The 25306-nt window shown below is 51.0% G+C and overlaps 1 protein-coding gene across 3 annotated transcripts; it reads left to right on the top strand.

Moving 5' to 3' along the window:
* Window positions 1-2079: 2079 nt before the first annotated feature.
* Window positions 2080-25124, top strand: LOC131208541 (galactokinase-like). Of its 3 annotated transcripts, none has more exons than XM_058201327.1 (8): window positions 2080-2254; window positions 12689-12878; window positions 14986-15131; window positions 18515-18685; window positions 18759-18884; window positions 22880-23061; window positions 23225-23334; window positions 24728-25124. In XM_058201327.1, the coding sequence occupies exons 2-8, from the start codon at window positions 12717-12719 to the stop codon at window positions 25031-25033; spliced, it is 1203 nt and encodes a 400-aa protein (XP_058057310.1). In that variant the 5' UTR covers window positions 2080-2254; window positions 12689-12716; the 3' UTR covers window positions 25034-25124. The 3 variants fall into 3 exon arrangements, with proteins under 3 accessions (XP_058057310.1, XP_058057309.1, XP_058057311.1); XM_058201326.1 differs by having other exon boundaries at window positions 2080-2323; XM_058201328.1 differs by having other exon boundaries at window positions 2093-2169.
* The last annotated feature ends 182 nt before the right edge of the window (window positions 25125-25306 follow it).

Genomic DNA, 25306 nt, shown 5'->3' with positions numbered 1-25306 from the left:
ATGATGATGATGCTGTGGATGCTGCGAGAAGACGATTGATGGGGATCACTCAGACCGAAGGGAATCGGTTAGATAAGCCAAAGGTAGCATAAATAGGGGCCTTGTGCTCCACAATCGAACACACCGTTCTGTTTGGGAGGGCCACGTCGAAGCCCGTTATCGAGCGGTCCATGTAATGAGCAGGAGGGTAGTTGGCCAACGAAAACGCGTAACCCTCATCGTCCATTATCGGGCCCAGCATTCCATCATCCGCCGGTGTCAGTCGGATTGCGCTGCACTTTTTGCAACTGTCACACTGTGGAACCGGGGCCCTTGGGGGGCTTTGTGGTTAGACGGCAGCACGACAAAGTGGCCTGGGCCCCATTTTGTCCCCGCAGCATATGCATCTCGTCGTCGGGGTCGTGTGCTCCCCGGGGCCATGGGAGAGCCATGGTTTCGAAATTGTTTCGTGTGCCGCGTGCGACCCAGCAGTTCCATAGAGTTCCAAACAATCAAAACTAATTCGTATATGTGTCTCACAGGGGAGAGCCTGGCTTTGGGGGGTCAGGGCTTGGGCGCCCTCCGGCCCTTTCCAATTCCAATGGCCAGCGGAGAACCGATGCTGGGCCACTTGTTGCCCGTGTTGTCCCGTTGATGTTGTGCTGCGGTTGTTCGGGGTCCAGGTCAGATTTGATTTGCTCCGTTAATGGGACACCCGGATTGATAAGTGTGCGTTGGAAGCATAGCTGTTGTTGTCTGCGGGTCAGCGAAACGGCTCTTCCGGGCGCCGCACAATCATTGGGGTTTACAAATGGATACGAGTATTGAAATGGATTGAACATTTTCCCCTAGTTTTGTAGCTTATTTCCCCTTTTTGTAGCCCAATATCGCCTTTTATCTGCTTATAAATGCCATTTTGAGTCTGTTATCACACAAAATGGACATCGGTTAATTAAGGTCCGGAAATGGACATCGAGTCGTTTGAATCGTTCCATTCCACACCGTTGCACCGCTTGTCGTAGGAATCTATCAATGCAAACCGGGCTAGGAGCCCCACAAACGCGGCTACGAAGGGACACGGAACACGGATTAAATGAGCGTACCCGGGGCTTGTGATGGACCGGAACCCCAAATGAAAACTCTCACCGACCGACCGGCCGAATGTTTCATTTGTCGTTTGCCAAAACAAATATGCACCACATCCGAGGTCCGAGGCGACGGTCCCCCTTCGGTCTGTCGGTCACTGTCGTTGTTTCGAAATTAAAACCGACCAAGCGTTTGTGACGAATAATGCTGGTGGAAGCGTCATTTCATCCTACCGGGCGGAAGTGGACCTGAAACCGGGACCGAGCCACTTCGAAACGAAACTTTAAATTCGATGTGTAATTGCAACCGGTGCAGCAGCTAATTGCAGGCAGTTTGGACCTTCGGAAGTTGCAGTTTGCTGCGAGAGAGAGAGAGAGAGAGAGAGAGGATGAGCACACAAGTGAGTAACAATACAGCACTTAACGGATGCGACTTTAAAGTCATTCTTATCGCATTTCAGGCACTCAATTGTGTTATCGTCGTCGGCCACCAGCACCGAGGCCTAATTTATTGACCACGCAGCTTGTGTGCAGTTCGGTATCAGCACTCGATCGGGCGAGATGATAAGCCAGTCCCTGTTCCTTCTATCTTGGTTTTGTCTGTGGTTGTGGCTATTTTCATCGAAACAAAACAAACACCAGCGAGTGCCAATTTGTTCGGCAGCCCTGGAGCGAAAGCTGCCCGGCAGAAGACTGTCAAACCGATCGCGTGCGATCGTTCACCACAACAAATCGGCCGAAGGTTATCACCGGCCAGCCCGGCGATGGTTGCCCTTTCGATCCTGGCTCCAGAAGGCCTCGGCGCTGCGGTAACGAAAACACAGCTCTCTGCGGCTGATAACGAGAGCCTGCGAGCCTCGATCCTCGAATCGTGGCGATCGTGGCCCGGGGACCAGTTTCTGCCGGGGTGCCGGGTTTTGTTTACCAGTACCCTTGACGTGGTGACATCGGTCTCCGGCCGGCCACACCACGCTGTGATCCGGGAAGCCGATGAGCAATCAGTCCGTCTGCGTCCGTGTACCGTTCCGGTCCGGTTCGAAACCGCGTCGAGTGCCTCCAGCCAAGTGTGTGTGCGTATGTGTGCGTGTGCGTGATCCCACTTGAGGTTGGTCTCGTTGCACCAGAAAGGTGCCCTCCCGTGGAGTGACCACAAAAAAGCTCCAAGCCAAAAGGGGAGCGCCAACGAGCGCGTGAGTGCGTTGATTGCAAAAAACAAATCAGTGACAGGCCGCGGCAAGCTCCAGGTTTGACAGTTTGAGGTTAGTTCCGATCCCAAAGCTCCGGAGCCTGAACGCGTCCGCGTTTAAGAATAGGAATCAGAGAAACTTTCTCTCCGGGCCCCCCCTTTTCATATTGTTTGACCGACGGACGCCCATTGTGCGTTTCTGTTCGGGCACATCGGTCGATTCCTTTTGACCCTTTCGCCCAACAATGAAACCGAAGGCCCATTTATAGTTTCACGGTCGGTCGGTCGGCTGCCGGGGCAAAGGAAGAAACGAAGCATAAATCATACACACCCCACGCCCGGCCCCACCTCGGGGGACCCAAGAATGGCGTGGGGAAAGGACTGCCGCCACAGCCATCCAGCTGTGACAGAATCCAGTGTTCCAGAGCAGACGAAGAAACGCTTTCTTCGTCCGGGTACAAAAGATAGATGTTGCACTTGCCGTTGCGGTGCCCCGCTCCCGGCCACCACGGGATATCAGCATATATCCAGAAGGGGGGTTAACGCAAGCGGAACCGTGCCGCGCCAGAATCGAACGGTAAATGCCTATAAACGGTTCAAGCGGCCGGCTCCACACCCCATATGACCGACATTCACCGATCCGGACGCGTTATTCGTTTGCTGTAACGGAACGGATTATATTGATCTCGAGCTCCCCGGGTCGCTGTGGCTGAACCGTTGTTCTGTTGATTTCGTATCAGACCCCACCGGCGCAACTCTATCTCGCGGGCTAATAAAATATGAAACAATTGGTGATCGTTGGTGACAGAACAAAGTGCTGTCCGTTCGATGGGATCCTGGCATCTGCTGTCCGCGGGGAGGCGGAAACTGCAATGAGCCATTCATAATTAGCATGGCACGATCAAGACATTCATTCGCTGGACGAAGAACTCGAGCGGGTATGATTTATGCACAGCCGGCCAGAAAACAGATGGAACTGCAAGATTCTTCGCCAAAAACGCTCTGGAGTAAGATATGAAAATGGCACACCAAATTACCGCTTTCAATTATTTGCCTTCCAGTATCTTCGTGCCGAGACGTACAAACGCCGGTGAGCAATGCTTCGAATTGTCTCGAGAAAGAACCGACCGACCGACGTACTTTGAAGTGCATAATTTTTATGTTTGTCCCGCGGACCCTTGTCGCGGACCCCGTAATGGATCGCGGACCGATAAAAACGGCGCACGGAACCCGTCGCAACCTGCCTGAATTGTGACGGAGCAGAGCGCTCGACAGAGAGATGTAGAGAGTTGAAATTAAATCATAATTACAACAAGACTCTCATTAACCATCGGAGACGGGCGGAGAGTTGTCAGATGGCGATGCTCCCGGACGGACGATGTCTCCGTTGGGTTGGATTGTCCCATTACATACACGACGACGATAAATGAGATGCTGTAGCACACGAGCAGCACGAGAAAAAGCATTATTGACCGACCGGCCAACATGGCCACCGTCTGAGGAGGTCCGTTCTTTTTTAGGTTTTCAAATTAACGGTCGAATGCGAGAGGAACAATGCGTTTTCATTAGGTAATGGAGCGATGTCATGATGTGCAACACGGCCAAACAATCCGAGTAGTAGCCGGCGCCCGTGGTGAAATTAATAGATTTTTATGACCGACAAAAACAATCGCAGCAACCACTTGCCCCCCACTGTGGCTGTATGTGTGCGTGAGCGACCGTTGCCAAGGAGAGTAATTTCGATCATTAACGCCACTTTTGCTCTATGCGCAGAGGAATGCGCTGAGCGGATTATACGGGGATCCCGTTCGGGGGGTTCGGAAACAAATGGTCCTAAATTTTGGGGTCTCCACACACGCGGGGCGCACCTTTTTGGGGCGATTATCGCCCCCCTAAATGAATTTATTGCCTCTCTCGGTTCGGTACGGGAAAAAGGCGATTCGCGGAAGCACCGGCAGAGGAGCGCAAGTCGCCGGTTGACTTCCTGTAACCGGAGCTAATTGATATCCATTGACAATCAGCTGAAGAGCCCGGCGAGCAGCGAAAAGGACACCAACCATCCTCCGTCGCCCTCAAAACGCCGTGTAGGAGAGTCACCCACCAGCGTCGTAATGGGTTAATAACAGCCCCATGAAAGCTAATTTGTGCTGATTGTATGTTTTGGCCGAGACACGAGACGAACGCCGCGCTGATTGTGCTTGGTGTGGGTGTTATTTGTCTCTATTCATCATCACCGTGCGCGGGAAGTGTCTGCGGGCCCGAGGATGTTGCACATAAAATTACTCATAATCACCGGCGTGGCCGGGGAAGAATTACGCACACGGCGCGGTTTATTTTTGCCGGGCCGAGAGACTCTAGCGAGAGTAGCGACTTATCATTATCACGTTATCGCCGTTAGTGGAGGTCAAAGTTATCAGTGTGCTGAAGTGTGCTAAGGACATCGCCGAGAGGCGAACGCGATTCGTGATTGAAACAATCAATAGTACCACTGCTGGTGCAGCTGCTGGCCAGTTACGATACATCACTAAAAACCGGTGGCCGGTAGCCGGTGGTTACGTGGTTTATTTCGCGTGACCCACTCAATCACCCCCCCGATGCCTGACCGCTACTGTTTATCTGCTTTCCTGATGGTCCGGGAAACAACTAAAAGTTGGCGAAAAGTTACGCTGGTGTGGCCACCTGACACCATTTTGGCACCAAACCGGAGTCACCGGAGTGGCGTATGGTACACGCTTCAGCGCTCGGCGCTCCGATGGGATGTAACATTTATTATCGATCACGAAACGAGTGCTCAAAAACGTTGGGCCGTTGGCAAAAACAAAATGCTGGCTGGCTGGGAGTGTTAAAAACTCGATAACACTATGGCCAGCTGAAGTGTGTTGATACACGCCACTAGCGTGCCCTCGGCCAGTGTGTTTGCCCCGGGGGTTGATGGGTTTGTTTTAACATTCAAGAGGGTGAAACGTAGCGATTTTTCGCTTAGCTTCTTTGAGATTTGAGATTTAAGGCGCTTGCAATTTTATGTTGTTCCACGAACCACTGCAAATCTGGCCCATCGTTAAAGATAAGTAGGATTCATTGGAGGGTTTAACATAAACTAACGCTTGAATTACAACGGTCCGTTAGTACTCAACAGCAGCATGAGTGTTGATGAAATTAACATGAAATCCACCATTGGCTCTAAGCATTCGCCAGGTTGAGGTGGAGTCAGGTGGCCATTCGCAAGCCACTGATTCATGCAGTTCGCGCCGCTATGAAGAGCGCGAACCTTCCGAAAGTCGGACAGACAGAAGGGGCCAACACGGTGGGGGTCTCTAAGCTGCCAGAACCGATTATCTTCACCCGAAGACGAAGATGCTGCGCGCCACCCAATTTGTTCAGCATTCGGTTCAGCTCAACCGTTTTGGCCTGAGTTTCACCCCGACCATGGTCTGGCCTTGTTCTCTGCCGCCTCGGCCGGTGGTCGATTAGAACTCTCTCATGTTTAAGTCTAAAAACAAAATTACACAAAACACAACAAAAAAAAAACGCAGGGCCACAGCGCCGCTCGCCGAGAAAGCTAATTTACGGTGGTGTCGTAATTTGCGCTTGGTTTAAAATACTTTATGAAGGGTCTCTTCTATGCCTGCTCGTCTCACTCTCTCCGTAACGGTCGGTGGAGGTCACTTCCTGCCTGCCGGTACGTGATGCAATTTGATGCACCTGATGGTGCACATTCTGCTGAAGAGCGCTCGCGCTGCTTAGAGGTCAGCTCTGTTGGCCGAAAGCCGACACCCCGGTACCTACGATACTTACCCTTACGGTGGTCCGTCTAGGGGGGAAAACCGTTGTCCGTTAGAAGCTGGCTGATCGGTGGCCACGATTACGGTTTCTTCGGCTGTCGGTGTTGAAGATAAGCCAGGTCCCACTGCTACTGTGGCGCTAACGTTCGTGCGTTCCAACAATTTTCCGCTGCAACCCGCGCTCGAAGAACACCCCGTCGGAGGGAATGCAATTTAATGCCCGCCGGCATTCGTTTGTTTTAACACGCACTCCCGCGTACCATCAGCGATTGCATCAGTGCGGCCAATCGCTGGATGAAGAGAACCTAATGAGACTCTCAACACCTCGAGCGGCGGCGGCGGAGGAATTCAATTAAGAAATGTTCCCGGTCACTTTCCCACTCGCTGGCAGAGGCTCTTCGGAGAACGTGGCTTCGGAAGACCTCGAAACCCACCACGGCGAGGTTTCCAACGCGCGGTTTAAACTCCCGACACTTGCACTTTGTTCACTTGCCTGACGTCAGGCGCGATAAAGTTTACAGAAAGGTGCGAAAAGCCTACTCTGATCGCAAACCCCGTTGTACGATTCCACAACCTAAAGGGGGGGGCTCGATCGCACGATCGTCGATAGCGTACGAGGAGCGCGACTTGACTGCGTCCCGGAACCGAGTCCGACTTGCCGGACGGTGGCGGATACTTGGTGGCGGTTGCTGGTTGACCGATTGTTTCAGATCTCGGCCCTGCGCGGAGAGTTCCCTCTCGAGACGATGATCGTGAAGATTCACAGTGACGCCAGAGGGGCACGCAGCTCACAGCCTGGCCACCGAGAGCGTGCGAATGTAATACCAACACACCACATTGCTCTCGGAGTGCATGCGGTCAGCGGACAATAAAATGATGTGCATGTGAACCCTATTGTGTGGCCTATAGGGTGACCCAGCGAGTGTTTAAATTTTACAACATTTAGTAAAACTTTTGACATTTGCAAAATGGGAAGCTATGCGGTTGCAGACAATTGGAAATATTAAAAATATGTTCGTCGTGCAAGAGAAGCCAGACTGTTTGTGAGAGACTGTTTGGTGAGGATTTTGGTCTGGTTTTGGCTTTTTCTTCGAAAATGAAGAAGGCGCAGCCCTATAGTTGTATCCTTCTCTCTCTCTCTCTCTCTCTCTCTCTCTCTTTTTGTCTCTCTCTTGACCGAGATCGAGGAGATAGGAGGCTGTGGCGAAATCTCTCGCTGGCCAATGTGTGGTTAGGAAAGCCGAGACACTAGAGCCGTGGAGAGGCTATCTACTACCCAAAGAGGACCACTAGAGGCACTGGTGCGTGATGCGTCGGTTTTGGGCCATACACACTTTTCGGTTGCGCGAAGAAGCTCTCAGCAGCCCATTGGCCCAATCTGGTCACATTGACCAACGGCGCAAAGTGACGTGTGCACCGTACCGTGATTTAAAATGCACGTTGCATCCAACCGTGGTCCAACGGCTGAAACGAGTGTTTGTCATGCGAATTAGAATGATTCCGAGCAGCCCACGTCGTCGTTAGAAGGCCCCTCGGGACACGGAAACAACATCCGACGTCGAACGACGCAAATCTAGCCTATTAATGGTGGGGCTACAATTTGCTGTGCCGATCGTGGATTGATTTTATTTATAAACGGGACCCGTCGTACCCTATGCGATGCAGGAAATGACGTTGGCCAGCCTTCAACGGAGCCATCACGGACACACTGCCCCGTTGACAGGTCAAAGATGCAGTTAAATCGGTGGAAGGGCACACGGCCGTTATCAGTCCCATCACTGAACGGAACTAGTTATGGTTCCGACCACGGGGAGCCGGCCGACTGGCACGTGTGAAAAATTCCATAAACCGACGGTGCCGGGATCGGGGCCGGGATTGTTTTGAGCGTTACGCGTGAAAAAGCCGGTCATACTCGTTGTCGTCGTCGGTCGCTTGCACCACGCCGGGCCCGGTGGCAACATCGGGTAACGGGTTGGCAGAGCGTGACGCGGCGCGCCGCGTGGTTCGGACTCGTTCGGAGCGCGTGCCCTTGAGAGGGCCGCGATGTGGGCGATCGCGCCACCGACTGGGGCGGCCGGGCGTGGTCCTCCGGTTGCCGTCCGTAATCGGCTTTAGCTCCGGTCAGCGTCAGCGTCGTGTGCCGACTGTTGCAGCGCTCTGGCATTGGCATTGGCCGGCGGCCCCACCACGTGGAAGGTAGTTGCCGCTCTCGCGTTTACCGGTTTTACCTGTTTTTCGTACCGGGCGCCTTGGACGAGGTGTGGTGCTCGATTCGATGACAACAGTACCGCGTGGCTTACGTCCTGCCGACCGGAAGCCATCCGGAAAGGGTACACGATGGGTGTCTAGTGTCCATCCGTGGAGACGAAGCATCACCTAAGCTGATTATCAATTTGCTTTGCTCAGCCCCACAATTGAAGTGTAATCCTATTCCGGTTCTGTTTTGTGTGTGGAATAATTGGACACTCCGTAGTGGCTTAGCACCGTGCTCAGACACCAGTAACGCGGTGTGAAGATAATGAACCGGGGCGAACTGGAGTTCCGTTATCATCTTAATTACGCGTTGCGCAACGATGTGTTTATCCAAAAACGACCATCCAAACAAGTGTCCCCAGGAGGTGATAAGACGTGGCCCATCCGGGGACAAACAAGAGGCAGAATTATTGCGAACTCACCGAGGCTCGGAGGCCACCATGGTCCGGACGATTAAAAGATGAAATCAATGTGCCACGTGTTGGCCCCATTGGCGACTGTAAACAGTTCGTGGAAGTTGCCATTTCGCGGTCGTCTAATGCGTAACACCGGACGGAAAACAACCTGGCAAACACAGCGTCGGTAATGACGGCTTCGGAAAATTCTGTAAGCCAGTCCCTTCGGGGAAGGCTCCAGTGCGGGGAAATAATAATTCTTTCGAGTTAATCTTCATGAAAGCTACTGAAATGATTGACTAGAACTGACCATCAGAATAGCAAATGCAACGGAAAGAGCCATCACTTCGGTGGATCCTATTCAGCAATTTCTGGATGTGTTTTCGACAACTTTTGAGTCCTTTATTGTGGCGCCTTTGTTGGTGTCTCGCATATTAAATAAACACACGCAACTCGCGAAGTGACACTTATAAACCTCGCACTTGGCGCACGGAACCTTCCTAATGCAATAAGCGTCACTCGCTCGCGCTACGGCTCCTTTCTTTGATCTTCGGGACCAAGGTTGGTTGGATGCCAGGGACAAATTTCAGGTTGAGAGGTCACTCGGTTCCCCCGGAGGCTTCCGGCAGAGGCCGCATTTTCGTCGCATATTTTTCCCTCGAGATTGTCAATTATGCGTCATCGCCCGGGTGACGGACCACGGGATTCGCCCGTTCGCCGCTCGTCGTCGTTGTTGTTGGCAACAGTAGCTTATCACCGCGGTCAGAGTCCACCGAGCCCGGTAAGGACACAGGACCTTGTAGCGAATACCGGGGAAAAATAAATAAATCATTTATATTTCGAAGATGGGCCTCCCGACGATGGAGGAGCGCGTTCCGCGTGGTGTCTCCGTCGACTGGTCGACAAAAGAGGAACCGGAAAAACCCGAACCGAAAAATAGGATGCCAGCTTGTGAGCGCGCGAAACGCGAAAAATGTGGAAAATGAAATTGAATATAAATTACAGGATTTACGACGCAAACGAACGCACAGCCGGGGAGATTAGTATTTGCCCGTCCTGACCCCTCCCTTTGGAGCGCTCAATAAGAATAACATAAAAATAGAAACATCGCTGGGCTGCAGCGGCAGCGGGTTTGTGAAAAATGGGGGTCCACTTTTTTGGGTGTTCCTGTTCTACGCCAAAAAACGGACGACGGTCCCTGATTGAATATCGAAACGGTTCCGAGGCCGAGGCGAGGCTTGTTGTGTCTTCGCACAGTCAGTTAGCACCAGCGCCGGATGTTCCGGGCGGTTGACACGCGCCCTTCCCCGGAAGAGCGCTAACAACGGCCAGACGGACCAACGATCTAATAGGATTTTCCGATCGTTATTTTCTATTTTTCGATCGATCGAAGAAAGCGCTGTAATTGAAGATTCGGTTGCCGACGGCAACTGGTTCGCTGCCGGACCCGGACAGCAACAGTTACTGGCCAAAGGACGACCCCACTGTGTTTGTCGCGGGGACGCGGTTCTGCGAACGCCGTACAAATGAGACACTAAATATGCGAATAATTGGGCAAAAGGACGAATGGCCGCGCGACGAATCCTAAATAAAACGAACAGGGAAACAGCGCATTGTTTGTTTGTTCGATTGGTGGTGTTCCACGCAATCTGTCATCGGTTCAATAAATATGGTTCCGGGGCCGCCGCCGTCGGACCATTTGCTCCAAATCCCCTGACAACCAATTATCGGGTATTTAGGGGCGAAGTTTGAACGAACGAAGCACGGTGTTCTTGGAATGCAAAGTAAATCGATTTGATGGCACCTTTCTTGCGCCCGAAAATGGTGTTTGGTACCAAATTTTGGGTCCACGAACCACGTATTACCCCGGTGCCGGTTGTTCCCCAAATGACCTTTGGTTCAGCGCTCAAATCAGGTCCCCAATGGGCCAACGGGGATTTCTGCATTCCCGAAGGAGTGATGAAAACGCTAACGAGCTTTGCTTCAAAACGACGTAGCGAAGTTATTGTTCCGCAATGGTGGATCCACTTTTTGAATAGTCCCCCCTGGGCCGCTGCTGGAACTTATTGAAAGTTTGTTTTCATGGCGATGAAAACAAAAGACGGACATTCGGTACATATCTACGGAATTTTTTCAACGTTTTTGTTTTCTTTGCATGTGTTTCGATTAAATTAAACATTTTACGTATAATACACGCGTTCAAGTATTATCGCCTATTGTATTGTATAATTATTATCCTCGAAGTCTTTATTTAAAATCATACAAACTTTTGATACATCCTGATTTTTTTTCTTCTTTTTAAAATCGTACGCAACGAGAAAGTACGCAGCCATGGTGAACTTCTTGCCTATGCGATGCAAATAGTCTACATTCAGGCGCACCTCATGTTGCGCGGGAAGCGGATCGAGAGTTCTTATTTGTGCTGTAAAAATGAACATTTTCCATAGTTTTACGAGTTTTAGGTTTGTGGATGCTTCACGTATCCTCCATTCCTTTGGAATATCTTCTTCCAAAACAGACAGTATGGGTCTAATCCTCTTGCACCCTAAGAAACCGAGTACCGAGTGCGTCTGTTATCAGCTCAGCGAATAATGCGTTCTTTATCGACAGTTCCCTGGCCGTGTTTGTGGCAGTGTGTGGCACACTCCGAGAGGGGCATAATTCTTCGTATCGTCTCCTTCCCGTATGTCAACGAGCTAATCGGCTGACTGTTAGACCGGCCGAGTACGGTTGTCGTGGAGCTACACTTAACACGGCTAGTTCTGGTGCAATCCCCCAAAGGCTTAACTTGTTGTCGTGATGGTGTCGTAATTGCGAATTGTCCAGCACAGACTCTGAACGTGTTCATTGCACCTTAAAGACGGAGATCCGTCGCAGTCAGCCAGTGGAAAGAAGTGACATTTATCTTCTGGTCGTCCGACATTAAAATGTTCGTTCACAAACAGTAATCGATCAAACGATCGTGCGTTTTTAGAGTAATATTTTTTATCTTTCTGCTCGATTGTGCTCGAAATTGATTATCACACCGCATCGCGCGTGATTAAATAATAATTGTGGTTTCTATTGATTCGGTTTCGCCCCTTTTTGTCGCTCGATTCGATGAAGTGCAGCTAGTCCGAAGTGCGATACACTAACCGTTTGTTGTATCGGTTTTTCGTATTGTTTTTATATCCCCCACGCGCGGTGCACTTTTGATGAATACGTTGTGCGGAGAGCACGAGAGACAAATAAAAACGCGACCCCAACGCAGAAACGCAGTAATTGCATTTAATTACGTCGGTTTTGTTCCCTAAAAACACGCCGCCGCCACCGCACCGACTTTTCGCGGTCGGCCAGTCGGACCTCCGGTGTATTTGTTTCCGCTAATTGAAAACGAAATTGATCAGCACTGATTGCAGCAGCACCGACCGGCCGGAGGTTATGCCGGCGCTAATCAAATCGAAGCCTGCGGCCACCACACAGGCCGGTCTGCATTTGACAGCGCTTTGCAGCCATTTGGCCGATTATGGAGCGTTCCAAACACACGTTCCTGTGCATTGTTTCCGGTGGCGGAAAAAAAGTCCGGAAGCCGAACGAAAGGAAAGTGGAAAGAAAATGGTCGAAAACGAATGGCCGGCGTGAAACGTCACGTTTCCGGGTTTTCCTCTGTCCGCCCAATAATCGCGTCACAATGATTCGATTCACTGCCGGTGACAGGCTGTCAATCAGTCCGAGGGCGCCACGCCGCGATAATTTCGATGCTGATTGCTTGTAATCTAATTTGTTTCCAATTTAGCTCAATGCAGACCCCCCGGCGGGTCGGATGTGATTAATTAACAAACAAAATAACCGCTGCCACGTCGGGCGTTCTGGGTGCACTTTTGAGCGAATTTAATCTCTAAAAAAACAGATACCATCAGCCTTAATTTCTTACCCCGCTCTCTCTCTCTCTCTCTCTCTCTCTCTCTCTCTCTCTCTCTCTCTCTCTCTCTCTCTCTTTCTCTCTCTCTCTCTGTCTCTCCCATACAGGACACAGCAGGCGGCGGACGGCTTCGAAATGCTCTCGAGGGTGATTAGTTTGGATGAGGTTGTTAAAACATCAATCGAAACATTCCGCAACACGTTCGGTGCCGAGCCGGACCTGGCCGCCTGCGCTCCCGGGCGGGTCAATCTAATCGGCGAGCATGTCGACTACAACGGTGGCTTCGTCCTGCCGATGGTAAGTAGCCGTCCAGTCTGCAGCGCAACCGGTGGCCGATGAGGTGAATTTTTGGGGCGGTTGTTTGGGCGCTCCGGCTCTCCCAAACCGTAGTAGGCGGAATGTTTCGCATCGGAAAAACCCTTGTATGTGACCCGACCCGGATGGTCAGCTGGACGGACGGACCGAGCGGGTTCGAACAGGTGCGACCCGGTCGATGATGATGGGATGGTGTACCGTTTAAATCTGAATGTTCCTGTAGTTCCGGGACGCCTCAAGTTGGACACCGCTTTCGTGTCGAATTACAGGACCGCTGTGGCGCGCAGTTCAAATCATCGCCCCCAGATCAGGGCCCAGGTGTAATTAGTTGAACGATGATTGCCTTTCCGGTGGGGCAGTTGACTGGATATTCATCGTGGCGGTCTTTGATTGGGAAAATCGAAGCAAAATGTTGATAAAGCGAAATTAATAACGACGGTTTCCGGGAAGACCGGATCGTGTGTCACCAGTGGATGCAGCGCTCCGGGAAAATTGCCGTTTCCGGTTTCAACAGGCTTCAGCCTTCAAAGTGGGCACCATTTCGGGCCGCAATTCGATGCGATTATTAACGATGTCCCGCTCGCCGTGATACATCTGTCAACAAGCATGTCACAAAAGCGAAACCAACGGGCCCGTTGTGATGTTGTAAAACAGTTAAAACCCGGACCCCGCCGGTGGTTTCTCTCAACTCGGTGGGAACCTCGTCATTGAAATCGATTTATCAATCGACGACGACGGAGGCCCGGTTGGTGTTATCGGTATATGGTCCCCGCCATTTATCGACAACCATTTCGGGGGGTCGGCTGTTGGCGTTGATTAAAGAATAACACTTGTTGGCGCGCACTTTTATCGCCGCGGAAGACGACGCCATGCTTTCGCTGACAGGCGAACAACGCGGACATGCGTTACGGCTTCCGGCGTAACCGGGTGTCCTACTGAGGATCCGCAAACATCATAAAGGGGTCGGGGTTTCGGAGGAGATACAACAACAGTGGAGTGATGTTTGGTGGAGGGCATCACTCAGGGTTAAGACAAACGGTGATGGGCAAACACTTCAGATTCTTTACTCATTTTCTCGTGTGTTTTTATGGCCCTTTACGCTGAAAGCTTTACGGGGTGCCTATGGGATCCGGGATCCGATTGATTTTGCAGTAGAATCCCCGTTACGACGCAAGGTGACGATTATGGCAGGATTAGAGACTCTGGGAGTGATACGGATTGAGAGGCGATTTTTTTTCAACGACGAAAACCGCGTTAAGGGAACAGATTCTAGCGAAATGTTCTCGGTTTGACCGATTTGAAGACACAACTAGAACATTTATCATCGATTATCCGAAGGGTTGTGAAAAATCTAGCAAGTAATGGGAATCGTTGACCTCATTAGGTATGGCTTTTGAAATATTAAATAGCGTAAGTAGATCGTTATTCGATGTTAAAATTAAGAAAGCAATCTGAACGGTCGATCCGGTTGACGAACCGGTTCAACTGCACGAAATGGTTTGGAACCGGTTATCGAACCGAATTAGTTTGGAACCGACTCGGAATCTGATTCGGATTTTTACCACTGTCAACGGTCCTTTTCATGGTCGATTGTTGGGTTGGATCCAATTGAACCTCCATCAAGAGAGGGTTTTCCTTTACCGGACATTTGTCGTAATCAAAGCGCAAAGTATGCATTGGACAGTCGACTCCGGACATTTTATTAAAATTTGATTCGACCGCATTTAGTAATATTGCTGCTCGTAGTCCCCCCGTTTGGAGGATAAAATTTCGCGGAATACGGATTATGCAGCGCAAGGCTCAAATGCAACCGAAAGCATCCGGCCTCGACGTGGACCCACATTCTTCTCCCATGGCCTGTACTAAAAATTTCTGTTGACTCCACGTACGCATGCATCGAATGTTTATTAGAAAATAATTAATTCTTGCGGGCCTTCCTGCTTTGCGCGACCACCAAAAACGCGAGCCCCCGACCTGCGGACGGACAGGGGCGTGTTTCGGAACCTAAGCCTCCCAAGCGTGGCCACTAATTGTTTGCTACCATTAATTCCGCCCTTTCCACTCTCTCTTCGTTCCCCCCGTTTCGCAGGCACTGCAGATGGCCACGGTGATCGTCGGGCGGCGAAACGGGACCGAGTCGACGTGCGACGTCGTTACCTGCACCGACGGCTGCACCCAGGAAGACGCGAAGCGGGCCCAGTTCAACAGCAGCAGCATCGCGAAAGGATCGCCCAAGTAAGGATCACCACCGAAAACGAGCTGCAAGGCGCGGACGAGAGGTCGCAGTTCCCCGGTGCCACCTATTTAAATCACCCCGGCGGAGCCGGCGTTTGGCTTTCGGGCCGCCGGCCCCTGGCCGGAACGCGTGATAGTTAATTAATTAGACGCCGTCGCGCTCGCCCCTCATTTGCATACACTCGCCGGTCGGTGGCCGGTCCTGGCCGGCTCTCGATCATAAACGCATTATTTACAGCCCCTGGCCAGGAGCAGGCGCCAGGCCGGTTCGGTTTGCATTGCAAAATGATAGCAAAACATAAAGCATGCCCACAGCAGGGGACGTGGGTCTGTGGCCCCCGGGTGGAGCGATGTCGGGGCGGGGCCGGGACGACGACAGGACAAACATCCTGCCGCGGCACACACATGTCCGGTGCGTGTGAAATTCCGCACTGCAGTAGCCGACCGCGCGCGACCGAGCACCGGTTGTGGGCGATGCTGGTCCTCTCACCGCGAGGACATGTTCCATGAGAGTACACCCCCCCCCCCCCCCCCCGGAACCCGTTCTGGTTCCGCCGGAGTTGTTAAGCACCCCGAAAACGCACCATCGAACCGGAGCATCCACCGGGCCAGTGGGGGCCTTCCTTCCGTGTTCCGTTCCGGCATCTTTTTTTTTTATCCCGGTGGTCGTTCTTTCCGCCCGGAAAAAAGAGCGCTCATCCCACATCCTGCTCGCCTGCGTGTATGTGGCATGTTTCTTTTAATTTTAAATTCCCCATCGCCGAACCCGGGCTTCATTTTCATATTCATGTATTTAAATTAAATAATACGACATCAAAACTCGCGGAAAATTCGCTCTCGCATAATGAATTCGCTTCGGCATTCGCGGGTGTGGCGCTATTGGCCGTTCGGGTGTATAATTCAGGTCCAAAGTTTCCTCTTATCGGCCACCGAGAGTCCGGATCCCTAAGCGTGTCCGCGCACACCCTTGTACTTAGCGCCGCGTTAGCCCCTTCGCTTGGTGTTAAGCGCTGTGGCCACCCGTTTTTTTTTTTCAATCTCCATTTGCTTGTGTGCTGTTAACCCGGTGAGGTTTGGTGTGTTTTATGCTTATATCCTGCCGCAAGTTGATTAATTTTGGCGCGTGTCCGCATCGGACCTTCGATCGGATGCGGCTGGACCTGCATTGGACATTGGGGATGAATGATTTGATTAGGTGCGAGAGAGTGTCCCGCGGGTCGTAATGCCCGTAAGTGGATTGGCCCGGCCGGGCTCACAGAGGGCGCGAATAGAAGCGATTATCTGCGATTAAGCTGGCACCGGTGGAATCTGTTTGTTAATACGAGATGAGCAGCTGGCCATCGGCCACCCGTGTGTTAGGGATTTTCTGGTACACGCGCAAGAGTTGTGTTTCTTGTAATGAAAATAAATTAGAACAAGACCACGAGTCTCGAGATCGCGTGGATAATTCGTTCGCTCTTACCGGGACTTACCAGGAGAGTGTTGAGTTGAATGTTTCCCTATCCTTCAGTTGCTTCGGTTTACAGCTTGTTCCAAATCTAAAAGCCAATATTAAAAACTTCAGCAGAACTGCTCTCTACGCATCATTTGGCTTTAAAAGCATTTCCCCAATTATTAAAAACAGTTTTCGTCTCTAAAACCCCAAACTTTACGGTACTCGAAACTGCTCGAATCGGCGAACATGAGGCTCGTAGTCAGGCTCGTAAGATTCCATCAGAGTAAGCAATGCTTAAGTGATCTCGAATGATTAGTTGTGCAAAGCTACAAATTTCTCCCATCTCTCTGGTAATTCGTGAATGCCACGTCAAAAGAATGCTTCATCTTTTGAAGCAAACCTATTACTGAATCCAATTTTGACTCCCTCCTCAAAGGAATCAAAGCGCTGCTTAGCCAATACGTATCTCATCGATGAAAATGCATAATAATCGTAAGGGCCCAAGTCTGGTGAATACAGCGAGAGGGAAAGCAGCTCCCAGCCAATTGCTTTACCAACACGTCATTTTTAGGCACAAAAGTCGACACAGTTTCGACACTCTTTAAAGATAAGTTGCAAATTAAATTTTGTGTTTCGACATGAAATCATTTTCCTGATATACAAACAAGGTTATGTTGCCAAAAAGCATAATTGGGAAGACCAAATCAACAAGTTTGTCTCTATTTTCTCGCTAATGCTCCGTGTCCTTAATTGGTGCTTATGTAACATAGAATATTCACAAGGTTTGTTGTGTTGACAGCTACCGAAGCTATTGAAGCATCTTTTTCTAAAGGAAAATTTAGAGAAGACGAGACCGACCGACGAGATTGACAAGTCATTCGGTTTCATGCGAGTCGCAATCATCAAACAGCAGCATTCGATTGTTTTAATAGTTTTCATGGCAACAAATTAGAAAGCATCATTTAAAATTGGAAGCCCCGGACTAAAAAAGTAGTTTGAACGCGAACTCTGCATTGAGGAAACCTTTGTCTGCTTGCATTTATTCGCTAGGAGTTCGCGAGTACATATCAACAAATTTGGAACGTTTGAGTGAAGAATTCAAATTTCAGTACTTTATGCGGCTTATGGTCACCGATGGGTGGTATGTGTTTGGCTCGGTTTGGTTCGTCAAAATGGTCAGAGCCCGGCGCAGCACCGCATTCGCAGGCTGCTGGACGCCGAAAAAGGACGACGACAAATAATTGACTTTTCCGAGCAGGGGACGGGAATCGGGCGGAGTTTGTGACGGAACTTCACATGTAAAGCCAAATGGGGTGGCCATAAATTTGGTCCGGTTCCGCGGATGGCTGGGATTGCTTTCTGCGAAGCAACGGTAACGTTTCCATGTCGCGCCGTTCCGATTGAACTAATTTGCGCGGGGCTCGGGCCGAGCGAGTTAATTGCATTTATAATTAGCAAACTTCAACCTGTGGCGTCCGGCGCTGGGGTACCAACCTGGTGCGGCCTTCGCTGTGTTGTGTAATCACTGTGCGTTGGCAGGTGGTGAACCGTTTTTGCAAACGTAATCATCATAATTGGGCGTACTGGTCCTGTGCCCGAGGGGGGAGGGCATCGGGTTCTGGCAAGGATCTTTTATTTCACCCGGCTGGCTGCAGCTAATCGGTGGCCACGGTGCGCGACCAAAACCCCGCGATGGGTTCTGGGCAACGCTAATTTCGACGCTGGAATGTAACTTGAACCGGTGGCGCGAATGATTGATCGGGGGGCGATCGGGCCGGGTTCGGTTTTTCGTGCACGATCCGCCTTTTTGGATTTAATTGGATTCCCCGGTTTCCTGGGCTCATGGTTTGGAATTTTCGTCGAATGATTTTCCAATCAATCCATCATGGTGGGAGCTGGCCTCTGGCTACTAATGGTTCGGGCTCTTCTCGCTCTCCGCGCTCAACAGATGGCTCAACTACGTGAAGGGTGTAATGTTCCACCTCCGGCAGCCGGTGCCGGGCTTTGACGCGGTCATCCACACGAACGTTCCCGTCGGCAGTGGGCTTTCGAGTTCGGCCGCCCTCGAGGTGGCCACGTTAACGTTCCTGGAGCAGCTCACCGGCCAGCAGTCGGCGAGGTGAGTACGGTGGTCCCGACCGATGGCCGGTTTGATTAGCGTGTCGATTAATTTTTGTACCCTTTTCCGATAGTGTGGCCGATGCGGCCAAGATCTGCCAGCTCGCGGAACACACGTTCGCCAATGTGCCCTGCGGGATCATGGATCAACTGATTGCGATCGGTGGCCGAGCCGGCCACGCCCTGCTGATCGATTGCCGGTGAGTATCGTGTCTCTCCGAAGTGACCGAAGTGTTCTCGGAGAGAATATCGTTCCCGTCTAAGAGAGTTCCGATGGAATGGTGGAAACGATTTGTGAAAAGGATTCAGTCAACATCCGGAGGGACCTCGGTAGCAGCAGTTCAGGACCCCAGTCCGTAGCTAATGATAATTAACTTTAGTTCATAATTCTATTCAAATTTTCAGTTTTTCTTAAGATTACCCCTTTTTGCGTCTCTCTCTATCCATACATCGCTTCTCGGTGGTGGTCGATCCTTTTTGGGCTTTCTCCGGCGCATTATTGCCTGCAATGTATTTTAAGATACAGGTTGAACCTACGCGATTTTAAAATCTGTTTGGGATTTGTTAGAAATCGTCGTTCGATCGATTCTCGATTCAGCTTTACCCAAGTTAGAAGTCCTACAGAAATGAAGAACTAGTGAGCAAGAAATGGCCAATCGGGAAAACAGAAGCGTCCAAGCATTCGGAGAACGGTCCGATATTTTCCCAACTAAATCAAAAAGGATTTAATTCCATCATCGCCACTCTAATGGAGATGTTTATTACTTTGCTTTCGGTCCACGGGTCTTTAAGGGCCGGATAGCTTCATTAAGGGCCGGATGCTGACCTGTGCCAAACCCTGTGAAAGAGCTAATGGTTCTTACACTTTCGCACTTATAATTTTAACCGATCCGGGCTGGCCGGTGTTTGTTTTGCTTACTTTTAGCCGAAAATTCATCTACTGCAAATAACCGCCCAAGGATCAACCGTTCCGGTTCCGGACAGGAACGTAATGTTGGTCCAGTGGCTCCGGCTCGCCGTTGGTCCGTTGTTGTGACGAGAAATTAGCTCACCGACACCCAAGGCAGGCTGCAGCCATTCTGTTGGTCCCCGTCGGTCGCTCGGTCGGTCGGTCGATCGGGTTAATTCTCTTTTAAAAGCACCGATTTACCGCTGAGCGGAACAGAGCTGAAGCTTGGTCCGTGCCGTGGTCATCAAAATTCGACTGGATCAAGGGGGCCCAGGTGACCAGGGCCGGGTGCGTGTGATGCATATCTCTTTAATTAAGGTGCACCGAGTCTGCGAAAGCCTCTGACAGGTACTCGTCTCCGGCGTCACGGCCGTCGTCGTCCTGTCGGCTTAACGTTCGGATACGAAATCCCGAGTCCCGTTCCAAGAACTTCTGAAAACACTCATCTGCGTCTCTCGGCTGGCTGGTGATGTGTGTCACGTGTGCCCTCAGCTCATTGCGGGTTTTAGGGAAGGTTGGGAAGGACGCCGACCCCGCCCCCAGGAAGCGTTCAGGCTTTGTCAGATGCCCACATCGCTTCCGAAAACTTCCGGGGTCCATCCTGGACGACGATGTTCTAGTGTGTCTCCGTGTGTCTGTGTTGCATCCTTTTGCGACCCGGAGCTTTCGGTGGATCCGGTTCGAACGATTTAGCTCGTTGAGTGCCAGTAAAGCGTAAAATGCAGGACAACTGGGCGGGCGGCCGAAGGAAGGAAGGGACACTCAGGATGCGTTACTAATCCTTTCTATATCATCAGCCCTGTTGTCAGCTGGACTGGCGCCGGTGACGGCGGCGGCGGTCCAGCTGAACGGGTTTGAAGAAAGGACATTCTTCTGTTCGATCACCGGGCCAACGGCATTTGGCTTAAGGCGAGTGGTTATGTTGCCGGGGATTAGACAGAGAGAGAGAGAGAGAGAGAGTCGGAGGGAGCTCAGCGGCGGAAAAGGGATTTCCGATGGGTCCGGCAGCAGCAACGACAGCAGTAGAATGTGGCTCAAAGTCGTGGTCGGAAGTCGGTGGCGGGAATTGTTGAGGAATACATTATCGGGCCGGTGTTTGTTTGTTCATTGTGCTTGACACGCCCGGGACGTCTCGGGACGCCTGGCAATAGTAACGCCCGAGCAAAGTAATGAAACAACCAGACTCACTGTACGCCGTGCTCCTTGTTTTTATCGTTTAGTTCTTATAGACTTAAAATACCTAATAAGTTCTAAAATCTATTCGGCCTTTTTAACCGATCGTTTCATATTTTACCATTTTAGTTTCGGGGATTATTTCAAAACCCCATTTCGTCCCGGTGTAGGTCACTGTGTAGAGAGTTTGAAGCTCACCTTCGGTGCGATCTCATCAAGAGCCATAATCTTTGGCCGGACCGGACATGCCTGAGAAAGCATTCATCTGCATCCCGGTGTCCCGGTGGCCTCTGCCCCCCACCATCTGCCCCGTTCGGTTTCCGAGGCGGACAATTTGTCATATCGGTGTTATCTTCCTTCCGGTCCACCCGGGTCTTTTCCCCGGAGGCCATCGCCTCACACACACACCCACGAAAGGTGTCGACTAAACGAGGGCCCGAGAACTTCGTGGAATGCTTCTCCTCGAGTTCCAATCCATCGCCATACGAGCCGGGCACCGGGCACAGAGAAGGGGGACAGCAGCCTGGCAACCGGATCTCCGGAGTCGAGTGGCACACAAAACAGGCTGCGAGACCCAGACTGCACTTTCCGGTTCCGGCCCGGGCAACAAATTATTCCTTTGATTAGTGACGACACACACGCACGGACACACGTGATATGGGGGAACGGGAAACCGGAAATATGAAACATACCATTGCACCTTCCGCCCGGGGCCGGGCACGGGCATGACATTTGACGCTTGACGTCCGCTGCAACAACGCATTTTCGCGCGTTGGAAGCTACAAATTACGGTGGAGTGGATTCCTGGGCACGTGTGGATGGTTTTACGGTTCGCTTCGTTCTATAATTTGCAGACTCGGTGGGTGACAATTCGATATGCGCCAAGATGTCACCAAGTATTTTCGTGATTTCTCCTCGACCTTTGTGGGTCGGGGATCCCGATTCCCGAAAATCAGAAGGCTCCTCTCGAAAACTTTCAAATGGCAACCGGTAATAGGAGACCATAGGGAAGAACTTCCGGTGTAAAAGCACGCCTAGCGACCTCTATCGTTCGGTTGCAATTTTAGGGCCCGTTTGAAGAGTGAAGCTTATACTCGCGAGAGGTCGCGAGTGTAGCTGCGCCAAGGACGCCATCTACGCTCCGGTGACGGTACTATGGCGCTCTCTCCTTGCCTCATGTGTTACGTTAACCTGTTAACCCTGTGTTTTGGCCTCCTATTTTTCCGGAAAAAAAAATCACACAAAATTATAAAGTAATAACGATGCCGGAAAAAAATAAGTTTCAGACGTTCTCCCGTTCTTCGGTGGTTGAAACACTATCCTGAAATCGGCGTGGCGCAGTGCCCTTTCAACTCCAGCTTACCGGATTCGGGGATCGGATGAATAATTAGCCTCGCAGTGGTGGTGAAACCACAGTTCTCCCACCGGCGGATGGGGTACCAATCTGCTCCTGAATCGGTCGGAGCTGTGGTTCGAAAAAAGTTTACCATGCCAGCCAGCAGCTTGCATTCTGTATCCCGATCCGGTCGGTGGGTTCGGGAGAGCCGCAATTATTTCCCCTAGACCGTAACGTGCCAACAACACCGCCCCGGTGGATAGCGAGGATAAAACCGTGAAATGTGAACCGTCTCCGCCGCCGCCGCCACCGCCGGAACACCCGGATGATAGCACGTTCGCGCGGCGCGGGGCACAGATTCACGAGTTTTGGTTTCTCGGCAGCTCGGTCGGGCGGAAGATTTTTTAACGACCCACTGAGCACGAGGAGCACCTGGCGCGGAAGGTTGGGTTGGTTTTGGGTAATTTTCTCACATCGTGGCCCAGATTCGCAATCCATTTCGCTGGAACTTTGTTGTTCTAGCGCACTCTGTTATTGCTCGCGCTGTTGCCACGAGTCCATTTTATCCATTTTAATCGCCGTCGTAGGAAGATCGTAAAATCGGTGCTCGATTGGCTTTTGCGTGGTAGAAGTTCCGCCGACAATCCGTCGAACATTGTACATTTCATCGGGAATGTGTGAATGGTGGTGTTAAAACTGTAACTGACTTCCGTTTCGACCCCGTTTATACTCTGCAGCTCCCTTGACACGGTCCCGATTCCTGTCGAGGCTCCCGAGCTGGCGGTGTTGATCTGCAACTCAAGCGTGAAACACGAACTGTCGTCGAGCGAGTATCCGGTCCGGCGGAAGCAGTGCCAGGACGCGCTGAAGTTGATGGGACTGGAGAGCTACCGGGACGCCACCCTGGACCATCTGAAAGGTGAGGCCGGTGATATTGACGTGGCACACATGGAGCTCTCTAAACTCTTACAACTTTGTCCACAACATTTCCCGGTCCCACGCGTCGCGCACGATCCCTATTACCGACACCTGACGCCGGATGTGCTCCCGATCGCCCAATTTCTGGCCTGCCGAAATCTCAGCTCTCGAGAATGCGAATGAAGTGCTCGTGCGTCGGGCTCGCCACGTCATTACGGAGATCCAGCGCACTACCGATGCGGCCGAGGCACTGAAGGCGAACGACTTCGTTCTGGTAAGTGGGGAGCTAATGTAGCAATGGAATTACCTCTAAAACGCACGTGTCAGTGTTCGTGGAAAACTGTGAAACGATTTCCTAGAAACCGCCAATAACCGCTGTACGGTGCAGGTGCAGGAAAGCAGCCTCGGTATCGTTTTTTGAGGTCTGACAAACGCGGAACCGCCGTTGGGTTCTACGTTGGGCTGGCAATAGCTGGCAGCTGGTGCTGCTGCCGTATTTAAAGTACCTTTCACGGACTACGAAATCTGGCTAAATTGGATGCTGGCATGTAGTTGGTCACAAAATATTAGGTTGGCTAAAAAGAAATCCATTTGTTTCTCGGTAGATGGCTTTACTGATCGATATCGCAATTAGTTGAAATTTTGGTTTCATCGACCCGTTTCAGTTTTTTTTATGTTAAAAATGCACCTCGCACAGGCAGACACGTTGTCGAAATTTATTTATTTATTTATTTATTTGTTCCAAAACAGGCAATGGGCACAAATTGCTTAGTTGCCAGAATTAAGATAAATGACCTAGCCTAACCTAAGCTAACCTAAGCAAACATACAAATTGAAAAAAGTCCTAACAAACTGTCCAACGGCGAAACGCAGAGAAAAGTACGTAACCAGACATTAAAAGGAGACGAAGTCGAGGATGTTGCGACACTGACGGAGAGACATGTTGTAGTTAATCTGGGACGAACACAGGTTGTAGGTTCGGCACATAGACAATAGAGGATCATTGTAACAGGCAACGGTGCTGCGGGAAACAATTTTTAACTCTATGTTATATCTTCGTCTCATGTAACGAGCCGGTACAGATAATTGAAGTTGTGACAAGAAATTGTCGATAAAATCATAGAAATAATCAAAGTTGATCAGCATTTTAGTAATCAGAGTATTGACCAGGAGCTAAAGATCGACCATAGATCAGTTTTAAGCCATTTGAGCAAAGGACCGAAACGGTGGCCAAACTACCAGCAAGGTGCTCCTGTGTATTAGGTGGGACTTGCAGGGAATCATTCATTATGAGTTGCTTCCATACGGGAAAACACAAAATTCAGATCGCAACTCAAGGCCACACACTTCTAAGGTGACTCGCCAGGTCCAGGAGCTTTGTTGGGAAGTTTTAATGCATCCAACGTATAGTCCGGAGGTTGCACTAAGCGATTATCAGCTTTTTCTTCCTGAGCGATAAGAAATTGAGATCAAGGGAAGATTGTGAAAATAGATTGCTAGAGTTTTTCGCCAGTAAGGACTAAGGAGAGGGAATTGTGAAGCTACGTCGGAATCGTAACTTCACAATTCACGTAAAAACAAATCGATTTCTTTTTAGTCTCTCAACGTAATATATTGAGATGTAGTTAATTTTTTCTCTCTCTCTCTGGTTATCCTCTCTCTAACAGGTGGGCCAACTGATGACGGAATCACACCGATCGCTGAGCGAAGACTTTGAAGTGTCCTGCCACCAGCTGGACCTGCTGGTCGAAGCGACGCTGGCGGCTCGCGGTGTACTCGGTTCGCGCATGACCGGTGGCGGTTTCGGTGGCTGTACCGTCACGCTGCTCGAACGCTCCGTCCTGGCCGACGTGGTGAAGGAGGTGGACACGATCTATTCGCGCAAAACGGGCGGTAAATTCAGGGCCCGGTTCTATCTCGCGCAGCCCGGCAACGGTGCCCGAACGCTCGACTTGAGCCAGTATCTGGCGTGAGCCACCGTAAGGCTACTGCACATTTTGTTATATTTTGGATAAGAAAACAGCAAGAGGACACAATAAAATGGGACTAAACTTAAGGAACGAATCGTTCGCGCGAATCGTTCAATCTCACTTACCACCGCTGGCTGTGCCAATTTCACCACTGAAGCTACGAAGGGCGATTGCTGCAAAAAGAGCGAACACCCGTTTCCGGCGACCGATGGCGATTCTGTTTTTCTTTCCCGGGCGGACGGTCGGTAGGTCAGGAGGAGCGGGGCAGGATAAATT

The sequence above is a fragment of the Anopheles bellator genome, chromosome 2, assembly GCF_943735745.2.
Source record: "Anopheles bellator chromosome 2, idAnoBellAS_SP24_06.2, whole genome shotgun sequence".
Taxonomy (NCBI): domain Eukaryota; kingdom Metazoa; phylum Arthropoda; class Insecta; order Diptera; family Culicidae; genus Anopheles; species Anopheles bellator.
The sequence above is the reverse complement of the archived record's forward strand: the minus strand, read 5'-3'. Positions and strand labels throughout refer to the sequence as shown.

Coding starts and splice junctions, on each gene's coding strand:
- LOC131208541 (XM_058201327.1), top strand. CDS start 12,717: ATGCTCTCGAGGGTGATTAGTTTGGATGAGGTTGTTAAAACATCAATC. Junction 23,062..23,224: donor CACCCTGGACCATCTGAAAG/GTGAGGCCGGTG, acceptor CCGAAATCTCAG/CTCTCGAGAATGCGAATGAA. Junction 23,335..24,727: donor AGGCGAACGACTTCGTTCTG/GTAAGTGGGGAG, acceptor TCTCTCTAACAG/GTGGGCCAACTGATGACGGA.